This window comes from Alligator mississippiensis, chromosome 3 (genome assembly GCF_030867095.1).
Source record: "Alligator mississippiensis isolate rAllMis1 chromosome 3, rAllMis1, whole genome shotgun sequence".
Classification (NCBI taxonomy): Eukaryota; Metazoa; Chordata; order Crocodylia; family Alligatoridae; genus Alligator; species Alligator mississippiensis.
The window spans coordinates 10,010,550-10,025,325 of record NC_081826.1 but is presented as its reverse complement, the minus strand read 5'-3'; the positions used below and the strand labels follow the sequence as shown (position 1 = coordinate 10,025,325).

The window sequence follows — 14,776 nt, the reverse complement described above, 5'->3', positions numbered from 1 at the left end:
GAGGTGCTTCTCTCTTTGGAGTCTAGATGGGGCAAGGACTATACTTCCCAGAGCATTATCCTATTCTCATGTTTTTGCAGGTAATGTGATGCTGAATAGAGGGGCAGCTACTGTTAGTAAAATTATCTGATGCTGGGATTTCATATAGACACTGCATTTTCACGGACACAGAATGGGATTTTAGAGCCAAGAACCAGTTTACAGACATGGGACCTACACTTCAGACTACGTGTGCAGGCTTTCCTAATTCATGAAACAGGCTAAGATTCCTCAATGCTGATGAACAAAAACTCGAAGATACATTTGAGGGGCCTTGAGGTCTGGTGGAAATAGTCCCCAGAGCTTCAGTTAAGAACAAAAAAACACAAGTCAGTACCGTTATCTCATTCAGATAGAGTCTTCCTAATGGACCCTTCATACATAAAAAGCAACTCAGCTTTTTCCACAAACCCTTACCTGTACTAACCAAAGTACTGTTGTTGTAGAGGGTTCCCAGGTGAGGCCCAGAGAGGGACAGGAAGGTGTGGAGCTTGTTGAGGTAATAGCGAAATCTGGGTCGGGTTAGTACCGATCGGATGATGACATTACCAAGGGAATGACCAATGAAACTGTTGGGAGAGACAAAATGACACTCACAGAAGAACCATCTATCTATTCCTTTAAATACAGTTGCATGCAGGGTGGCTAACTGTTCATAAATGTATAGATAGGCCATTAAAAAAAAGTGTAAAATGGCCTGTCCATAAAATCTGCCAAAAAAAAATTGAGCCATCCACAAAAATACTAAGCAACTAGAGCTTGATTGAAGATCCCACATCAAAGGCAAATGTTGAAAGACACAGTAGCATCACCTGCTGTTTCAGCATGAGCACAGCACCTTGCAGGAGGCATTCTCTCAGGGCTCTGTAGCCCTTAACCCCTCCCATTCTAGCCATGTGCTATTGGTGATCCTGTTGCATGCCTTCCTGTAATACACTGCTATAGGTAGGAAGATTGTAGTCTTTCTTTGGAGATCCATGCCAGGATGGGGGGACAGGGCCAGTAGGCATAAAGCTGAAGGATGAGGATGGGGACAACATAGTCTAAACTGCAGTTGTAGGGGCATCAGGAAGTGGGGGTGAGGAGGTTATCTCTGGGGGGGGGTGGGAGGCAGCATAGTGTGGAACCGTTGCTGCAGTCAAATAGGGTTGACAATCCAATAGCTTTGTTTCTTTTACAAATATTTGCAAACTTTTTATTAACAACTGAACATTTCTACTATAGGTAGTATTGGGCCCTACATTTGAACCTGTCCCTGTCCAAGGACTGGCCTGGCAGAAGGGTTACATTTACATTATGTAAAACATATGTCAGTAAATACATCAGTAAAGATAACTATCATCAGTAAAAAAAGTTTGTAGATTATCAGTCAAAAGTATTGACTTGCAACCCTGCTTGCATGTCGCGACCCTAGTTACATTCATGGGCAACCCTGATTGCACGTAGCATGCATTGCTCGTCTTTCCTCCGTATAGATGGAATATGTCACTAAATCGATTCTTCTTTGATGCCTTTGGGCATGCTTTCCCATTTACTTTCTCTTCCATAGCATTTTTAACTTAACGTTCCCTCTTCCAGGTATGTACTGTATAAAAAGTCTCTTTAGTCACAAAATAAAGTAAATAAAGACTGCAAAGCCCACCAAAAGTCTTAGAAAGACTCTCTATAATTTCAGTGAGCTTTGAACCAGACCACAAATTATGTGGAGGTGATGATTAAACATAAATTTGCTCTCAATCATAGGCAAGCACGGATAAACATCCATGGGTTTTACCTTATTCGGGATATGGAGAGGTTGTATAACTGGATGTGTTGAATAATTTCATCCAGCAATCGGTCGGTCATTGTATCAAAATCAGCAAAAGTATCAGTCTGGTGAAGAGAGAATGGTATTAACTGAAAAAAATAATCATCACTCAATTTTTTATGGCCCTTCCAAAAATTAAAATGGTCAAATTATAGTTCTGAGGTAAAAGACAAGCAAGAAAATAAGAACACCCAAGCATCCTTTTTGTAGTTTATCGCACGAGCTAGGAAAGGAAGAAAACACAAATCCTATTTTTCTCATCTTGCAAGTCACTTCTAAGTTGGGTTCAACCCCCTGAATGGACTTTATAAATCTGTTTGTTGTTCATTGATTTTCAGTGATTCCATCACAATTAAACATGATCCATTTACAAACAAACAGATCATCCGAGGGCTCCCCCACTTGTTGGTAAACTCTATAGACTCCCTCAAACCAAGTTTCATAGATTCATAGATGCTAGGGTTGGAAGGGACCTCAATGGATCGTCAAGTCTGACCCCCTGCCTGGGCAGGAAAGAGTGCTGGGGTCATGTGACCCCATCCAGGTGCTCATCCAGTCTCTTCTTGAAGACTCCCAAGGTAGGGGAAAGCATCACCTCCCTTGGAAACCCATTCCAGATTCTGGCAACCCTAACTGTGAAGAAGTTCTTTCTGATGTCCAACCTAAATCTACTCCCTATCAGTTTGTGGCAATTGTTCCTGGTTCTTCCCAAGGGTGCTCTGGTAAACAGGTCGTCTCCTGTTCCCTGCTACCTCCCTGTCCCCCGGTGAATTTGTAGGCAGCCACAAGATCCCCCCACAGCCTTTTCTTGTGGAGGCTGCAATATTTCTCAGCCTTTCCTCATAGGGCCTCTGCTTCTCATGCAGCATCAATAGTGATGAAGGCACATAGCATGAGGTTCTTCCTTGGTGGCACTTGGGGTGTCCCACTGCTACTGGTATGTCGCAAATATGCAACTGGTCGCACCCTCACAGGCCTGTTGATAATGCACACGGAGGAGGTCAAACCAGCTTATAATATCTCTAAAAGGCACTCCCGCTGCAGGGTTTACAGGAACGGGCAAACAAAATGATTGCAGCCTCTCACCTTGATGTACATGAGGCTTGACAGACAGTATTTTGCTGAATGAGGAATACCCTTCTTAGTCACAAAGTTACTAATGTAGCAGAACCACACACTGAGCTCACATTGCTTAGGCCAACATTATGAATATGGGGTTCCTAAAGCGGCCTGGCTTGATATCAGTGGAAACTGGAGATGCTCGGCAACACTGAATTTCAGCCCACTCAGATACAGAAAAAGAAATGGGGGCGTGTAGGATGTAGTGCATTATCAGGACAGAATAGGTTATAGCACTATAAACCGGTGCACCGTTACTGTGGGCTCTAACAAAGTTATCACAGGATGATTGTGCTGTTATCATAAATTGCCTTTTGGTATTTGACAGTTAATCAGTAAGATGATAGGCTCTAGCAGAGGTTCTAGGTTATTTATGACTCATGACAATACCGCCATTCACTATGCAAGGAAATAAATAATAAACTGCCAAGTCAATAGGACTGCAAGCGAACCTCCTTTTTTTAGAACTGTGTCATTTGGCGAACCAACAGGACTCTAAATCAAATTCAAAACTAATGAGATTCTAGGGAAACAATCATCAAATGTTGTCACACACATTCAGGGAAAACATATTTAGTAATTAATGCTTTTGTGACAAAATTCATCTTGCTAATTGCAGCCCTTGCAAAGGAAAACATGAGCATATCCAATTTGCTATACTGCCTTAAAATAAATGTTCTCATAAACTAAAAACAGTCCACTACCCTCCTGCCTGCATCAATATAATTAATGATTTTTTCCTGAGCTCATTATCTTGAATCTTGTAGGCTATTTAAAACTGGAAAACAAATACCATCCCAAGTGTAAATCACAGACAAACGGCAAACAGAGGCGTAGCTCACCTGTCTGTTTTGCATGCCTCAGTATCATTTCAGGGACTGTTTTCAGTCAGATGCATTGTGTCAAATGTCTAACAAATGATTTTCCAAATGGAACAGATTTACATTTTTTCCCCCGAGAATGCAACATGTAGTTTGGCAGCCCACACTGCAGATCTTGTATGGTCACGTCATCACTCTCTCAGTGCAGGGGGTCAAGGCAATATGGAAGCTATAGGCACAAGGGTGGGATACATGAATTCAGGTCCCAGCTCTACTGGGGGGCTGCTAAGACCTCAGTCAAACGGCTCTTCTTCTCCGTACTCTAATTTTCCACAAAATAAAATGAGGACAACAGCTCACCACACTCTTGATCAGCGGTGTCAGAGATGTGGTCCATAGGCTGGATTCGCCTTGTGAGTCTTGGACTGATCCTGCAATGGCACGTGCTTGCCCTGATCCTGCATTCAGTGCACACAGCCAGTCTGGCATACACTCTGGGGCTGGATTAGGTGCGCAGACTATCCCTGAAAGCCAGAGCCAGCACACTGCACTAGTCCAGTATGCACGCGGTGTGACCCTGGACAAGGACCAGTGCATACTGCATGTGGTGCATGGGGCTGGATCCAGTGTACACTCTGTATGCAGCACCCCATCGAACCAGACCTGCTCACTGGCTCTGGGCTTGTCTTGGGCCCACAGACTGGCCTCGCCAGGATAGGCACCTCATGCAGTTTAGGCTCTGCATATAAACCCCAGGCCTTAGCAAGCACACATTACATGTAGCACCCAGGGTTGGTTTGAGGCACATGCTGTATGAGCAGCCTGTGCTAGACCAACCTTGTATGCTGGTTCCGGGGATGGGGCCAGTCTGTGGGTCTGATCTAGCCTGTAGACCATGCCACAGTCTTCATCCAGCCTTTGGGGCCAGATGAGATGGACACCCCTGCTCTAGATTATGGAGGTAAAGGTAAGGTTGATTTCTTTCATGCTTGTAAAACCCTATCAGGCCTTTGGTTGTAATGCAAGGCATTTTCCTTGTTACTATAATTTTGCATTCATTCTAAATACAGGACATCTACTGATATCACTTGAGGGCAGCAAGAGTTCAGGCCATTCAACAGCTGCCTTCCCTTTGGAAAAGAGATCTTCCATGCAAAGAAACAGAAAATGCTGTCCCTCTTTCCCAGTACTGTCATTAAAGCAAGTTAATGTTTTGGACTGGCACTGGAAATCCTAACTCTGTGAATGAATGTGCATTATGTGTTCTCTATACTAAATAAATGTGTTGCTCTATATTACACCATAGGCCCAACGTGAATTGTTAGTACTTTGCATACAGAGACATTAAAACACCTTCTTTACCATTCAAGGAAATTAATCACTCTCCACTAAACAGAAGAAACACCAAACAAATCCAATAATACCAACCCTCTCCCTTTCTCCATTAATGGATGCACTGCACCCCCTTAAGCATTTACAATTGGCATTATTAGGTACATTCCTTTCCTTCTGTTCTGAGTAATGCTGCACACCAGACAATAGATTTATGAAGCCATTGTACTTGCAATGACCATGATACTTGTAACAGTGTCTTTTCCCCAAGGTCTTGATCTGATGGTCACTGACATTATTTCTCAGCTCACAGTCATATTCAATGGCATTAGGATTAGGCCCGGCGTACCAGATTCTTCAATGAGAAAGATTTTCGTTGCCCTGAAGCACAGTTAAATCAGGATTCTTGTTCAGGACCCTGCAGAAAACTCCTAATGGGATTTCTCTTGATGGGTGCAGACACACAAAACATTTACTATGGAGTATTTTACCCCAGATTTCATTGGGCCTGTCTGCATAAGATGTTTACTGCACATTCGCCGAATAACACTGTGTAGTAACGTGTTGCAGCAAGAACCGAGCTACTAACTTAATAACGCTGCGCAGTAGGCTATTGCCTAGTAGGTAATACTAAATAACCATGCAGCTGTGCTACTGTGCAGTAACTCTAGGTACTGTGCATTTAGTTAGTACTTTACTAAGAAAGTACTGAACTAAATGAGTGGTACTTAAGGTGCGTTAATGAACATGTAGACGCACCCACTCTGTGGTAAGGAGCAGGGACAAAGCCACTTGCCCCAAAAAGTAGGTACAATTACAACATCTGTCCAAAGGGTGTCATGAGACCTTATTTGCATTGAAATGTCCCCTGCTACTATGAAAGAGGCAAGATTTCTTGTGCGTGATAATATTTATTAGACCAATTGCATGGTTCAGGTAGACACAGACAGGGTTTTGAGGACCACATTACCATTCCTCAGGTCTCTCACAGGAACCAACACAAGATACATCACAGGAAGAGATCCACTTTATTCCTCTTTCCCCCCTCTATTTGGCATGGGTGAGGCCACATCTGCAGTACTGTATCCAGTTTTGGATACCCCACTACAGGAAGGATGTGGACAAATTGAAGAGAGTCCAGCGGAGGGCAGCAAAAAATGGTTAGGCAGCTGGGGCACATGCCTTGTGAGGGGATGCTGAGGGAGCGGTGCTTATTTAGTCTGTAGAAGAGAAGACAGGGGGGATTAAATAGCAGCCTTCAACTCCCTGAAGAGGGGTTTGCAAAGAGGATGGAGCTAGACTGTTCTCAGTGGTGGCAGATGACAGGACAAGGAGCAACAGTCTCAAGTTGCAGCAAGGGAAGTTTAGATTAGATATTAGGAAAAAACCTCTCAAGAAGCGTGTGGTGAAGCACTGGAACAGGTTACCAAGGAAGGTTGTGGAGTCTCCATCCTTGGAGGCTTTTAAGACCTGGGTAGACAAAGCTTCATCTGGGATTATCTACTTGGGGCTGGTCCTGCTTTGAGCAGGGCGTTGGACTAGATGTGACCTTGTGAGGTCCCTTCCAACCCTGATTTTCTATGATTTTAAGAATAGTATGGGTACCTGAATGTTTGCCTATGTCTATCCCAACCATGCAGTTGATTTGATAAGAGATATCACCCACAAGAATTATTGCCTAACACATATTTCCTGAACCATCACAACAGCATTACCTCAATGCTACCTTACTATGATGGCCTTTGTCTGATCAACCATCCCTTGAGACCTACATTTCAGTGGCTTCTGGAGAGGAGGGGAGGGAGCGGGGTTGCAGGGAATGTAAGTGAGGGCACAAATGGGTCCTATACTACCTGGTTTCTTTCAGACATCAGGAAGTCCAGTTTTCCACCGGGGAGTCCCAGTTCTATAAAAGTCTTTACGAGTCGCAGATCCGCACTGTTACCTAGGAACACAGAGAACTCCATAAAACTTTTCATTTCACAGTGAGCCAAATAAGAGAAATTAAATCCATGCATCCAGCAGATGCATGCAGATCACTCAGGTTTTCAGTCCAAGTGTTGCAGCGTGCATGGGCAACATGCCTGATGCTTTCCCCAACAGGGCAACAGATAGGGGCTCTGTCCTTCCACCTTCTACCTAGCCAGCAGAGATTAAGGTGACCAGGCTGTAGCCTGTTCAGGAGTACATCGACTTTGCCTTGCTCTCCCAAACCAAACACAGGGGTACCCTGGGGTCTTGAGTGGTTTATCTGCTCTATGGTGTCTCCAAGTGCACTGTACCTCTGGGGGAGATCTCTCTATGTGCTATAATACAGAACTATGCCTAAAGTTATAATCCAGCTCAAACACACCTTCCCTTGATATATTTACCATTAATGGCAGGCTTTAAAAAAAGAGCTTTCCTAGCTCACAAAAAAATTAGCAAGATCTCCAAAATGAGAAGGTGCCTTTTCCTAGGACAGCTTTTAATCTATGAGGTGAGAGACACAACCTCGAGTCCCTGATCTGACTCCAGGTCATCTGCTTCTCAGCTCCAAGCACCGGGTTTCTTCCACCCCGTCCCCAGCACCCCCACCCTTCTCTATTTGATCAGCATCCTGGGGCTAAGAAACCGTTTCTATCCAAAACAGTACGTTCCTGCAAAAAGTTTCACTTTCAGTTGATTGGCATTTTCCAATTAAACACCACTTATTTGGAAAAAAAAAACAAACCTACAGCCTAGCTTTCTGTGCTACTCTCAATACTACTCCTCACTCCCTTTTCCTCAAAAGCCAATTGCCTTCTCTTCTGATGACATTTTTTTGAGATTACATTTTTACAGTGTCTTTAAAAATGAATTTGCTTTTGGTGTGACAATCAGTTCATCATCTGGCAAAACCTGTAAACAAATTTGAAAGTCCTGTGCCCCTTTATAAATCCACAGCATGGCCACCACTTGAATACTGTGCCCAGTTCTGGTCCCCACACCTCAAAAAGGATATAGGAGGACTAGAGAAGGTACAGGGGAGAGCAACATCAGCGATATGGAGGAGCTTCCATAGGGAGGAGAGACTACACTAGGCCTATTCAGTTTAGAAAAGAGATGCTTGAGGAGGGACACGATAAGGGTTTACAAAATACTAAACACCAGAGAGAAAGTAAATAGGGATTTACTATTTACTGCCACTCTCAATTCAAGAGCTAGGGGACACAAAATGAAACTAGTCGGTAGTAAGTTTAAAACTAACGAAAGGACGTTCTTTTTCACACCGTGTTTAATTAAAGCACAGAACTCCTTGCCACCGGATTTGCCTGATTCAAAAAGTTCAGCCAGATTCAAAAAGTTCAGCCAGATTCAAAAACACACTGGACAAATTCTTGGAGGAAAGGGGCATCAGTAGCTGTTGAGTGGGGGAGTGAGGGGCACAGCCTCTGAATAAGATCTTCTTAGACTTTAAATGCTGGAGGCTGCAAGTGAGAGAGAGAAAGCAGGGAAAACCCTGATCAGACTCGGTTCACTCTCCCTTTCAGCACCCATCTGCCACCGTGTGCCACACAATACTGGGCAAGATGGACCTATGGGTCTGACCCAGCAATTGGTCATTCTTACGTGCTTAAATGGTAAGGAGGATGTGGGCATTTTTATCAGGCAGAGAGGGATTTTTAAAGGTCTGATTTTATAAACGTTCTCCCTTTTCTAACAAGTCTTGATACACTAAATACTCAAAATTTCTGCACCAACCCTTTCTAGCTACAGTAGATGAACTATTATATTATAGGCCAGAGCATGAGCTAGCATAAATTATTTCTATGAGGCTGATATTTTAATGTAATTGAAAATCTAGGCTTATGACTTTTTTTCCCCATCTGAACAACACCTTTGCTGTGTTTCTGTACTGCCTTTGTGTTTGGTCTTACCATCTAGTCCATGGACACAGACAACCAGGTGAATTCCATCTTCCAAATTTTCTTCCTCTTCCTCTGGTGGAAAATATGGGATATCAGAAGCTAGTACAGATAAGTCACTGTACAGAAATCCTTCAATCTTCATTTCTTTTTTAAATTTTTCTTTGGCCTGATAAAAACTGGAGAATACACTAATTAATCACAAGTAGGAACTGGGTGTTCAACAATAAACCTTTAAACTAGGAAAGCAGGACAGCACTAGCAAAAAAAAAGTGCCATTTGCAGCTTTGAAGGTAAAGGTCCATATGCTGCATCTTCTAGGTTAAGATAACTCTGAGGGAAGTGAGAGAGATGGCAGAGGGCTTGGTACACATATCTATATTGGTTCCAAAAGGGACTGGGTTATATCCAGGGGGACAACACTTTCCCTTATACCAGCTCACCTGCTAAGCACCGAGAAATGTTTGACATCCAGGTGGACACATTACAGATACATTAGCAAAGAAATCTAAGCAAAATTAAGGGGAAAGAGAGGACATGCCCTCTCCCTCAGACCTTAAAACAAGTTAATGCAAAGTTGAATGTAGTTATTTCATAGACATTAGGGCTGGAAGGGACCTCAGAAGATCATCAGGTTCAGCCCCCTGCCCCAGGGCCAGGAAGTCAGCTAGGGTCAAAGGATCCCAGCAAAATAACCATCTAAACATTTCTTAAAAGTGTCTGGAGTAGGTGCTTGCACCACGTCTGCGGGGAGTCTGTTCCAGGCCTTCGGGGCTCAGACAGTAAAGAAGTTTTTCCTTATGTCCAGCCTGAAATGGCCTAGGAGGTATTTGTGACCATTGGTCCTTGCCATCCCTTGGGGTGCTCTGGTGAACAGGCATTCCCCCAGATCCTGGTGCAGATGTTCTGGAGATGTTCAATTTTATATGGACACTTAGCAGCTAAGTTAAGAACCAGTTCATTGCCTGCAAATTTGGTCTAACAGTTTCCATCGTGATGTTTAAAGTTTGGCACTTCAATTAATGATTTATGTGCCAATAGAGGCAACCCAAGTTGATAAATGCCTGCTGATGCAGTAAGAGGCACCTCCACTCATGAAAGTGCCTCAGTGTGGAGTTTGGTCTCTCACCTCCATAAACTAAATAAGAATAGTTTACCCCAAATCTTGTGACCACTGCTGCCATCTCACTGGTGAGCAGTTACTCATGTAAACCATCCTTTTGCTTTGAGTAGACTATTAGGTACATAACTGCTTACCAATACCAGCTCACAAACTAGGGGTGGGCAAGTGGGACACTAGCTCTGAGTGCCAATTTAGAGGGGGTGCCAAAAAGGATGCCCCCTGGAGAGTCTGGGCAGCAGCAGCAAGTGCCACCCATATACGGCGAGCCATTGTGACAGCATCCCCCAGTATAACAGGAGCCTTTGCTGCAACAGCAGCTGGGGTCTTTCGGTCTCTGGTAAAACTCTCCTGTGCTCAACACTCATTCTCTACCCCGGGCACCAAAGTTCCCAATTATGCCTCCGACCAGTCCATTAATAAGGAAGGATGATGTCACAATCCATGACATCATCTTTGGACATGAAAGCCCCGGATTTAGCAAAGCACAGAAGCTGGTGAAGAGCTGTGTCAAACAGCGGAGGAATTAAGCGCACGCTTAACTTCAAGGACAAGCGTAAGCGCTTTGTTCAGTTTGGGCCTGCAGCCTACCAACCGCATCTTGGCTAGAACAGCAGATGGCAGAAGCGATGGGCATCAACTGAGGAAGTATTCAATCAGAACCCCTACTATATGCTGCCACTCAGGATTATAGAAGTTTGCAAAGAATTTAGTTAAAGATCCATCATTTTACCCACCTAATTAGTTTAAAAGACTATGTCTCCATATTCTCCCAGCATTGAAGCAAAGACAAAACTAACAGAAGCATTTATAGTACGTCAAATCCTGTAATACGCTGTTAGTGAGCAAGTCAATGCAGAATAGTGGAGAGGAGGCAGAAGGGAAGGAAGGAAATGCTAAGACATTGCACTGAGAGTCAAGAGATGGGGGTTCAGCTCCCAGCTTCGTGACAGACTCCCTGCATGAACCCTTTCCAACCAAGCCCCATGGGAGTTGGGTGCCCATTTGTCTTTAAGGACCTGGACCTCAGTGTCTGTCTCAATTCTCTGTCTGTAAAAGGGGAGCTACAGTCTAGTTTTATTCCCCTTATTTTGTCTATTTAGATTATTTCTACTTTAATGCTTCCAGGACAGGGACGGTTGCACAGAGACTAGCAGACTGGAAACCTCAACCCTTGTTCGACCCTCCAGGCATTATCACAACACTAATAAAGGAAGTAATTACATGCTCTTACTTCAGCATCCTTTCATTGGCCTCTTCATCCATGTCGTCTGAATGAGAAGAGACAACTCCGAAAGAGCCCAAGGGCTGGCGCGTGATCGGGAACGCAGCCTGCTTTGAAGAGAAGCCAGCCGTAGCTGGAGTCTCTTTGAGCACAGAGGAAAAGGGAAGACACGTGGCAGTGCAAGACACAGACAGGTTAACCACATCGCCAGCCTTTCTGCTCTCCAGGGCTAAGCCCTCTGTAGCCACAGAATGAAACCCAGTGCCGTTAGCCACAAGTTTGTGCTCCCTCTCATCTGGATCCTGAGGATACTCGCGCTGAGAGGGCCCTGAAGCAGGGCCCACGAATGGAGGTGCATCACCGAGTTCGATTTCTTGTAAATCCTGCATTTCCTCACAGGGCGCCAAGCCTTCACTGCTGCACTCTCCTCTCGTTGAATCAAGTCTGGCTGACGCCTCCGAGGAAGCTGGAAGAGTGTAGCAGAAATCTGGCACCTGGCTCACGCAGTGGGAGAAATTCTCCACATCCGATATACCAGCAATAGAATAAAAGTCTTGACCTAGTTTCAAACCCTCAGGCATAGACTGAAGTGTCTCATTTGGGTCCTTGCTATATGCATCAGCTGGAACTACATTTGTGTCCAGGTAGGTGCAGATGCTTGGCGTTTTCAAGCCGTGCTTGCCTTTTCTCTGCACCGCTGGGCATTCAGTGGTATCGTCTTGGTGCTCCGTTACATTAACGGTTTGTTCTGCATATCCCAAACTACAGTCTGTTTCAGTGAAAATGTCCTTATCTTCATCTTCCCCCGGTAACTCAGTGCCGCAGATGCCCTGTTTGACAGTGGCATTAGGACGCTCTCCTGAGGCAGGGCCCGGGTCCAACCGCTCACTTTGGGTTGCATTTTGAGAGTCAACAAAGCCCCCCATTAAGTCGGTTCTTCTGTATTCTGCATGCAAGTAGCTTTGCAAGTTCCCCTCCACCACCTCCAAGGCTGCATCATCATTTCTGCATAAATCCTTGTCATCGATGGACTCCTCTGGACTACTGATCTGGGGAGCGGAAACCGATTTGGTCAGCTTTGTCAGTTCTACCTCCCTCTCTTCTTCCTCAAATGGCAAAGAGCTAATTGAGGTCAGCGAGGCCTGAATCCCACTGGGCAAGCTCGTGTTGCTTTCTGTGTGGCCTCCCTCCAGCGAGTTCCTGTGTATGGCGTGCCTCCGGACGAGCTGGTGCAGAATCTCGCGGTCACTGGGCAGGTCCAACGCCCTGCTACGGGCATCAGACCAGGCCACCGAACTCGGCTCGCTCTCAATGCCAGAGTCCGAGATTACGGATGAGGATCTCTTTATAGCTCCAGAACTCAGGGTAAACTCCTCACATTCCTCAGCTCTTTGCTCCTTTGGAAATGGCTTCACTTCAAAAGTACCAATGGGGAGTGCCTTCAAAGCGGGCAACAGAGTCTTGCTTTCTGGATCCCCTGGTTTTCCAAGGCCGTTGAGTTGATTTAGTGCAAGCTCATCTGAAGTGAGATCATCATCACCATCCTTAGACGTAGCCGTTTTACTTAATTCAGCCCCATCTAATAAATCATCAGTCCCGCGTGCCCCGTTCTCACACTGAGCACTAATGACGAATACAGGTTCGCTTTTACAGGATTCCTTATTGCTAGGTATCGTGTGCGTAACACTTGTTGCAAGTCTATCAGCTGCTAATGAAGCATCCGCTGATGCCTTATAGTCTTCTGCTGGCCCCAAGTTAGGAACAGTTTCCTCACGAGAAACAAACAGGTTTTCCTGGGACACATCGGTTTTCCTTTGGCCTTCTTTGTTCACTGTATATACCTGAGATAACGGGTGCTGGGTCAAGCCTTCAGCTGCAAAAGCAGAAGCTTCAGTATCGCTATAGATGCAAGTGGGATTCCCATTGATCTTATCCGTGTGTATTAGCAGAGGCTCTCTCCTGAATTTCCCCTTTGGTGATACAATGTCATCATCTGTAGTGAGATCCCCCTTGTTATTTATTAAGTCCATTGGCGTGCTGTCCAAAGCAGGACCCTCAAAAGCTGGGTACATGCCCAAACTCTCCCCTGAAAGAAAAAAAAAAAGTTAGTGTTGATAAGGATATATCAAACCACCCCAATACAATATGGATTCATGGCTACACAAGAGCTCAAAACACCCATATTTATTATTACATACACACCCCCAATAAATATTCTTCAAGCATTAATTGCGTTGGCCAAGAGTTACACCACTAAACAATGAGGGCATGTCCAATATTGGATGATTCTAGTACATTGTGGCCATTTGCTCCCAGACACGCACTCCAGACCCAAACATGATGATGTCCTAGCAACCCCAAGTTGTTCTCAAGATCTCGCTCTATGACAGTGGTTTCCAATCTGTGGTACGGGTACCACCGGCAGTGTGCAGGCAACCAGTAGGCATTAACAGATTTATTATAATTACTTCATATGATAAAAATTTGCTGGTGGCACCTAAACTTATATCCTTTTAAATGAGTGGTGCACAACCTGTCAGAGTTTGGGAACTGCTGCTGTATGCTGTGCTTGAGAACACATGCTAAAGAATAACTTGGCCTTGCCTCAATGATGTCTCTTGGTTTGTTTGCAGTGTGCAAGAGGGACCGGGTTGCCAGGGTGGGCTTGAGAGGGTCCCCTCTTAATGTCTGTTGGAGCTGTGTGCGCTCCGCATCTCCAACAATTATGCAGTTTAGTTACATTCATGGTCTAAAACAAGCACCACTGATTTCTCTGGGGTCAGTGCTGATACCACTTTGCTTTGTAAGATTCCTCCCCAGTGTTGGAAATGCAGAGAGGAACCCCAGTACTTGGTGCAAATTACAGGAAATTAAGAACTGCATTTTTTTTTTCAGTATGAATTGGTGAAATTAAAAACAAAACACAAAATCCCCCATGCCCCCTAATCCTAGGGAAAAGGGCTAACATGTGGCTTGATGCATTTCCTTCTGCTGCCGGCTTGGAAGAGTTAGAGATAAGGAGCTTTATGCAAGGTTTTTCCCACCACTAGATGTCACTCTAGAAATGAAAATCACCGAGTGAAACTCCAAGGGAGTTCTTTCCTTCAGGTTTAACCTCCAGTCCTTGGATTTAAATGGTTAATCCCAAGGGGGGGAAAAAAGAAAGAAAGAAAGTAGTTATAAAACAGGAAGTAACATATTCTGCACCCTGCTGAAACAAAAGGGAAAAATAGGTATGAGCAGAATCAATCCCTCCGTATTGAAATGTGATCAGAAATCCTGCCCCTATCCTTGATGGAAAGATCACCAGGACCTTTAATGATCACAGGTGCTTGGAACCACCTTGGTTTTAAGCCCATCTGTAACAGAGGATCCCCTGGCAGCCACGGTGCCCGCTTGTACTCTCACACTGGTTTAGTGCTCCTC

General features: G+C 44.7%; 1 protein-coding gene across 1 annotated transcript in view; it reads right to left on the bottom strand.

Moving 5' to 3' along the window:
* The window catches only part of FAM135B (family with sequence similarity 135 member B), a 296,951-nt gene that overhangs the window by 6,730 nt on the left and 275,445 nt on the right, over window positions 1-14,776 (bottom strand). Inside the window, exons 13-17 of the mRNA XM_014611456.3 lie at window positions 11,360-13,436; window positions 9,018-9,184; window positions 6,972-7,063; window positions 1,814-1,911; window positions 457-608 (exon numbers count right to left, since the gene is read on the bottom strand). Coding sequence (XP_014466942.2) covers window positions 457-608; window positions 1,814-1,911; window positions 6,972-7,063; window positions 9,018-9,184; window positions 11,360-13,436 — 2,586 coding nt within the window. The remainder of the gene's footprint in view (window positions 1-456; window positions 609-1,813; window positions 1,912-6,971; window positions 7,064-9,017; window positions 9,185-11,359; window positions 13,437-14,776) is intronic.